The following is a 7,127-nucleotide window of genomic DNA, read 5'->3' as shown; positions in this document are numbered from 1 at the left end:
ACGAGGTTTCAGGAGGTTCAGTAACCCGAGAGGTTCCACAGGTAGGAACTGGCAAAGCCATGGTCTGAACTCAGGTGGCCTCACTCCAAAACATGTGATGCTCGCAACCCCCTACCCTTTCCAACATAGCTGAAAGTGGATTAGGAAACAAAAAGAGATCAGTCTTGCTTACTTGGCCTCGGGAAAAGCCTCTGAAAGAATATGGCATGAGCTGGCCTGACACATTTTGCTCACACATGCATTGAACAGCACAGTTGAGGATTAGGTCCTTTAGCAGAGGTTCCCAAACTATATACCAGAATAACCTGGTCAGTGTCCATGGGCCCATTCCAGACTTGTTAAATCAGAACCCCGGGAGTAGGGTCTAGGAGTTTGTACTTTTAAAACATTTCCAAGTGGATAAGGGAACCCTCATTTCACAAAATGAAACACAGTCCCTAGGTAAGTACCTTGATTTGGGATCTGATTTACAACTTGGACTTCTCGGTAACCACTGGGACAAAACAGAAGGAAGGTACGAGGAAGGTTTATTTAAGCCACATAAAAGGAGTGGGCCTGGCTTAGGAGGCTCTTTAGATAGAGCTAATATTTGTGCACTAGTTTTTAAGAGGCTTCTCAACCTTCAGATGGCCCCTGGGGCTCCTGCTTCTTCTCAGGCAAAGGCGTGAGTGCTGTTACTTGAAGCCAGACTGACTCTCTCCTTCTTCTTTTGGACTTTCAGTGTTATGATGTATCCAGCTGGTCCTGGATCTGGTGACTCTCCAGAGGGCTTCTCCGAGCAACCGAGGCTCCAGTCACAAATCGGAAATCACACAGCTCAGACACTAGGTACCAAATTTGGGAGTATTACACAGTCCTTCCTTCAGAGTGCGGCTGAGGCAGACTGAGGGTGAGGGATGGGGGAGAGAAACTCAGAGGTCTTTGGGTAAGCGCACAATGGACGGAAGACCTGGCCTTCATAGGTGACATATGCTTTGTCTGGTCAACAAAGATTTGGTTCCTACTATGTGCCTGGCATCGTTGGAGGCACTGGAAAGATATACCTCAGTGAAAACTAACCAACAAACCAGACTTGGTCCCTGCCTTGTGGAATTTTTTTCTCCACCTTTCTTGAACCCTTTACCAATGGGATACCCCTCCCCTTTTTTTACCCCAGATTGGGTAAAAAAAAGGACCCATTTTGAATAGGATGGGAGAGGAGACAAAGGTGTAGACTTTGTGACCTAGAATCTGAGCTGAGTAAGACAGTAGAGTCAGGAAAAGTAAACAAATGGGGAAGAACTGGCTCTCTTTTCTGGGATGAGAAGAGATTATAGAAGTCAGGGCTGTGTGAGGCCTTAGAGAAAATTCTGCCCTTCATTTTACAGATGAGAAAACTGAGGGGCAGAGAGGTTATAGTGTACCCGAGGTGGGCCCCCTAGCTCCGTGGCAAAAGTAGCTGTGAAACTGCCTTAGAACGGATACTACGGGAGCCTCCAATGAGGTGCTTAATTTTCAAACTGGGCTCCTGGATGGCTTCCGGGCCCGTTGCCACGGAAACAGACTCGCAGACCTCGCGGTCCCACACGTGGCTCTGCGCTCCCAATAAAGTTGTTGTTGAATCGCAGCGGTACCACGTGAGCCGCCCCGGGGGCGGGGCCGGGGGCGGGGCCGAGCTGAGAGAGACCCGGCGGGCGGCCGTGAGGAGGGGAGGCGGGCGCGGGCGCGAGCGCGGCGGCCGGCCATGATCGCGTCGTGCCTGTGTTACCTGCTGCTGCCGGCCGCGCGCCTCTTCCGTGCCCTCTCAGGTACCGGCCCCGCGTCCTGGCAGGCGGGCGCCAGGCCCGGGCCCACGTCGGCAGGGCCCCGCGGGGCCTGGGGCCGGCGTGCGGCGCGTCGGGCGTCACGAGCACTTTTCCCCCCGGCCGAGGTGTGGGGAGGCGGCCCCCGGTACCGCTCCTGGACCCCACGAGGCCCGGGCCTGGCCGGCGAGCCTCGCGGGCGGCCCCCCTCACGCCTGTGGCCTGGTGGCGTCGCGCCACGGTTAACGTGGGAAGAAGCCGGCGAAGGGGCAGGGGCCAGCCGAGGCACGGCCCTGGGAGGGGTTAGCGACTCGGGGCGAGGCAAACGCCCGAACTCCCTGGGGGCGGGGGATGTGAGCCCAAGACCCGCACGCACCTGCCTTCCCCTGGGTTACCCCACACTCACCTTTCACAGCCGCCTCTCCGCTCTCCAGCCGAGTGTCTGGTTGAAAACCCGGTGCTCGCAACCCGGAGACCATTTAACCCCCAGCTTTGAAGCAGTCTCCCGTGGTTTTGGGTTTAGAGAGTCCGTGCGGTGGAGCCAGCGCCCAGAGAGAAGAGAGTTATTCCGTCACTTTTCCGTGATCTGCCCGCGCTCCCGTTCCTAGTCTTTGAAATTCCCGAGGCTCTTAGGAGACCGTCCGTCCCTGTGACAGATCCCACAGAACTCCCAGAATGTTCTCCGGCAATTTAGAGGGCGGGACAGACCAAGAACTACTTTCTTAGACATACGCGGTTCAGCTGCATTCTGTGCTTGTCGTTTCCGGAACTTTACGCAACGTGTGTATGTAAAATAGCCACTCAGGTATTTATTTGTGTGTGTCTGTGGCTAGAATGCAAGCCGCAGGAGGGCAGGGCCACGTCCCGCTCCCTGTAGCTCTAGCGCTAGCACACTGTCCAGAATATAGTAGGCACTCAACTAAGCAATATTTGTGTGTCCGTACTTCTGAGGAATGAGAAGCTCCGCGGAAGTAATTGTTTTCAGAGAATTAAAGCAGATTCCTTTACCCACGGTGCTGCCATTTCTGGAGCCCTTCCGATGTCCCGTGACAGCCTTAGTGACATATACTTGTCCGCAGGTTTATAGACCAGTAGTCAGAGTTTAGAGAGATCACAGGAGGGGCCACTCCCTCCCTCCCTCCCCCATAGAAGTAGAGCCACTTCTTTCAACTTTGTGTATTGGTTCCTACAGAAGGTTTTCTTTCTGTGCTTCCCATTCCCTTCCTCCCTCCCTCCCTTATAAAACGATTCTGTTGAAAAACCAACGGACACCGGGCCACCACCACCAAAAATCTGCTAAATTTGAAAATGAATACTTTCACACTTGTAAACAAGAGAAACTCTTCCATCTGGTATGCAGAGGATGTTTCCAGGGGCAGGGGATTAGCAAATCCCTGAGGTTAAAGCCAGCAGCACAGCCCGTGGATTTAAAACAGGGTTTCCCAATCTCAGCATTATGGACATTTGGGCCTGGGCTGTCCTTTGCACTCTAGGATGTTCAGCAGTATCCTTCTCCTCTGACCTCTAGATGCCAGTAGCATCCCCACAGTTGTGACAGCCACTGTGTTTCCAGATAATATCAAATGTCCCCTGAGGGCAAAATTACCCTCTGGTTGAAAACCACTGGTTTAGAGGGCCATAAATCAACATAGACTATAAATAAGATAGTATCTTTCAACATTTGAACCATTTTGAAGTTTTTCTTGCCTTTTAAAAAATAGAGCTGATAAAATGAATCTCTGGTGATTGAGGGTGAGTGTCGTGCATGTCACTTGTCCTGTGTTGTAAATAAGTGATTTAGTGAGTGTGGGTGTTTGCTCACACCAAAATACTGTGCGTGGAGTTTGGGGGCTCTAATTTTAGAGTTTTCCCACCTGCTTTCTTGCCTGTTGGCTGTCATTTGTGGCTGCCGTAGCAGAGAGATGACAGCTGTCTCTTGCTGTCAGTTGTTGGCGTCTTCTGATTTACAGCCTCTGGTGTGTTATGGAATGGGAAAGCTGATAATGAAGTTTGTGAAGATTGATGAATAGAATACATAGCTTTGAGACAAAGAGCAAGGGCCTTTGCTAAGAAGTAAATTGTATAGATTTTGAGACACTCTTTTTGTCTACTTTAGGACTTTTTCTTTTGGAATGTATTTGTATGTTAGAGGATTTATAAAACTGGAAAGGCTCTTGGAGATTATCTAGTTCAAACTTCCCCTGTCTCCACTTTATAGGCAAGAATGAGTTCATCTCACCAGAGGCATTGTCCAAGGTCACATGGTTTGTTAATTTCATTGCTAGATCGTAACCCACGGTTCTGATTCAGGGTCAAGTGCTGGTTCCAATGTAATATGGCCCTTAGAACCAGAGAGTTCTGGTTCTGATGTTTAATAGGAGTCTTAACCTCCAGATAAAAGGGATGTGGTTCCATGTGATCATCTTTGTCCTAGATTATGTGGGATAGCTGTTCTTTCATTCATACAGTGAATACTTTTAGATCCCTACCATATACATTAGTTAATATGTACGAAGCACTTAGAATAGCACCCAGCATGTAGTAAGCACTTCATGCTAATGATGAGGTGTTCCAGGTATTAAAATGGGCAGGCTCAGTGATGGTACAACTATGAGCAAGGTGGATATGATTCTTGCTTGTATGGGACTTACATTCTAGTTGGGAGAAGAGTATGGGTTGGGTGATGTTGTCATCTTATAACATGGTATTTTGCCTTGCTTCTTAGATGCTTTCTTCACATGTCGAAAAAATGCCCTCCTGGCGAAGAGCTCGTCCACCCAGGTAGAGGGCAGCTTTGCCATGGCCCCTCGGGGGCCCGACCAGGAGGAGTGTGAGGGCCTGCTACAGCAGTGGCGAGAAGAAGGGTCGAGCCAGGTGCTCTCAACTTTGAGTGAGGGTCCCCTTGTAGATAAGGGACTAGCCCAGAGCAGCCTGGCGCTTCTGATGGATAATCCTGGAGAACAGGATGCTGTGTCAGAGGACAAGTGGTCCAGCAGGCAGCTGAGTGATCTACGGGCAGCAGAGAACCTGGAGGAGCCTTTCCCTGAGGTGCTAGGAGAGGAGCCACTGCCAGAGGTCGAGGGCCCAGTGTGGACGGCTGTCCCCATGCAGACCGGCCCCCAGTATGCAGACTGTGCTGCCCTCCCAATGGGTGCCCTGGCTGCAGAGCAGTGGGAAGAGGACCCTGCAGTGGTGGCCTGGAGCATAGCACCTGGGCCTATGCCCCAGGAAGAGGCTCTCATCTGGCCTTTTGAGGGCCTGGGGCAGTTGCAGCCTCCCCCGATGGAAATCCCATATCATGGTGAGTCTGACAACTGGCTGAGTGAGCCAGGGTAGCAGCTTGTCTCCACTCTGGGCAGAGCCATTGCTAAAGAAAAGACTCTCTGGTGGGGAGCTCTGTCTCTGCATTCTGATCTTACAGTGTCAAATCTAGAGGGGCCTTAGAGATCGTCTCATTCAACCCCATGGTCTTTCAGATGAAATAACCATGATGCAGAGAGGTAGCAGGACATGCCTGAAGTCACATGGCTAGATGCAGAAGCGAAAGCACTGCATCTGATTCTGATTCTCCATGACGCTGTTTCTAGGAGTAGTGGTGGAGAGATCTCAGGGCCTGTACTCTGCCTCAACCAGAATTTTATCTTCTAGTTTTACCTACATATTTGGCTTCCATTAAAATTTGAAGAATGAGTTCTGTGGCTCAAGTGGGTTGAGCCCACTTGCATCTCCATGCTCTAGGGGAGATGGGGAACATGTGGTTTACAGCTCCACAGGCTTTTTCAAGTATAAAGGTTAGAAAACACCCAAGGCTAAGATTACTCTCGAAATGTCTTTAACCTCAGGTGACTATTAAACACATTGATCCGAGGGATCCTCCACAGAGACCCATGGATTTATCAGAAGTGAGAAATTGTCAGCCTTCATTTATTGAACATGTACTAGGTGCCAGGTACTATGCTAGGTACTGGGGATCCACGCTGAACAGGCCAAGATTGTCTCTGGCTTTATGGAGCTTGCTGTCTAGTCTGGAAATGTCCATAGAGTACTGCTCAAATAGCCAGAGAGAGGGATGGGTGACAGGAAAGATGACAAAAAGGAACTTCAGACATAGTATCTCTGAGTCAGGAGTGGAGATGGTGGGGCCTGTGGATAACATGTACTTCTTGTGGACTTCTTCTCCGCAACCCCTTTGCAGAAATCTTGTGGCGAGAATGGGAGGATTTCTCTACTCAGCCAGATGCTCAGGGCCTGGAGGCGGGGGATGGCCCTCAGTTCCAGTTCACTCTAATGTCCTATAACATCCTGGCCCAGGACCTGATGCAGCAGAGCTCAGAGCTCTACCTGCATTGCCACCCAGACATCCTCAATTGGAACTATCGCTTTGCGAATCTCATGCAGGAATTCCAGCACTGGGACCCTGATGTGAGTGATGAAGGGGGGAAGGTGCCATCTTGTATTTGCTCTGGACCTGGGGCTATTTCCCAAATGCTCTTAAAAAATGAGTTTACAGTTTATATGTGTATAGGGTCAGAGTTCTGCCTAGGGCTGGAGCCTTCTTGCCTGGAATAAATGAGTTTTTGGCAGGTGTTCAGAAGACTCCGTGGGTACACACTTTCCAACACCTTTATGCAGGGAGGGAGACTTGAGGGATTCAAGGAACAGGAAAACCCAGCACATGCTTTGGGTCTACTCAGCTTAAGTCTAGGCTTTTCCTTGCTGGGGGTGGCTGTATGAGAAGAGTTGGCCCTGCGGGAAGCTTCAGTGTGACCCTGCCTGAGACCAACAGCAGCTTTCCACCTGCCCTCAGTCCCTGCTCCTGGGGTGGGAGTCACTCTCCAGCACTCTTGGTACTCTGGAGTGATTGGTTTCCTTGTCACTTTTCCAGATCCTGTGTCTCCAGGAAGTCCAGGAGGATCATTACTGGGAGCAGCTGGAGCCTTCTCTGCGAATGATGGGTAATGCTGGCGTGTTCACCAGTCTTGCTTCCTATGGCCCTGTCTGTTCTCTCCTGAAGGCACCATCTTTTTCTTTTGCTTCAGTAAATCCTCATTCTCACCCGTGCACTAGCTCCTCCTTTGTATGGGTGAGAAAGAAAGAGTTCTGTAGTTTTAAAGCAATTCTGGCATTAATTGCCTTGAATTAATTAATTGACATGAATTGCCTTTAATCCTTGAAGTAACCAACCCTGTGAGGTTGAGTATTGTTATCGCTGTTTTACAGTGAGGAAACTGAGGTTCTGTAAATTTGTGTGACTTGCTCAAGGTCACCATGCTACAAAGCTAGTAGGTTGTGCAGCTAGGACTCCAATTTGTTTGACTCTAGAATCCATGCTTTTCCTGTCAAGTT

At 50.2% G+C, this 7,127-nt stretch overlaps 1 protein-coding gene across 5 annotated transcripts in view; it reads left to right on the top strand.

The window, feature by feature from the left end:
- Positions 1-698: 698 nt before the first annotated feature.
- Positions 699-7,127, top strand: part of ANGEL1 (angel homolog 1) — a 31,938-nt gene continuing 25,509 nt past the window's right edge. For 2 of the 5 annotated variants that reach the window (XR_008299544.1, XM_015071605.3), the window contains exons 1-4: positions 699-828; positions 4,507-5,082; positions 5,977-6,203; positions 6,667-6,736. Coding sequence is in view for 4 of the 5 variants with exons in the window: in XM_015071605.3 (XP_014927091.1) it covers positions 726-828; positions 4,507-5,082; positions 5,977-6,203; positions 6,667-6,736 (976 nt within the window). In the remaining variant the exon portion in view is untranslated. Of the gene's footprint in view, positions 829-1,637; positions 1,788-2,252; positions 2,587-4,506; positions 5,083-5,976; positions 6,204-6,666; positions 6,737-7,127 lie in introns of those variants that run through there. The other 3 variants (XM_027066228.2, XM_027066231.2, XM_027066230.2) reach the window with 3 other exon arrangements.

The sequence above is a fragment of the Acinonyx jubatus genome, chromosome B3 (assembly GCF_027475565.1).
Source record: "Acinonyx jubatus isolate Ajub_Pintada_27869175 chromosome B3, VMU_Ajub_asm_v1.0, whole genome shotgun sequence".
Lineage (NCBI taxonomy): Eukaryota > Metazoa > Chordata > Mammalia > Carnivora > Felidae > Acinonyx > Acinonyx jubatus.
The sequence above is the reverse complement of the archived record's forward strand: the minus strand, read 5'-3'. Positions and strand labels throughout refer to the sequence as shown.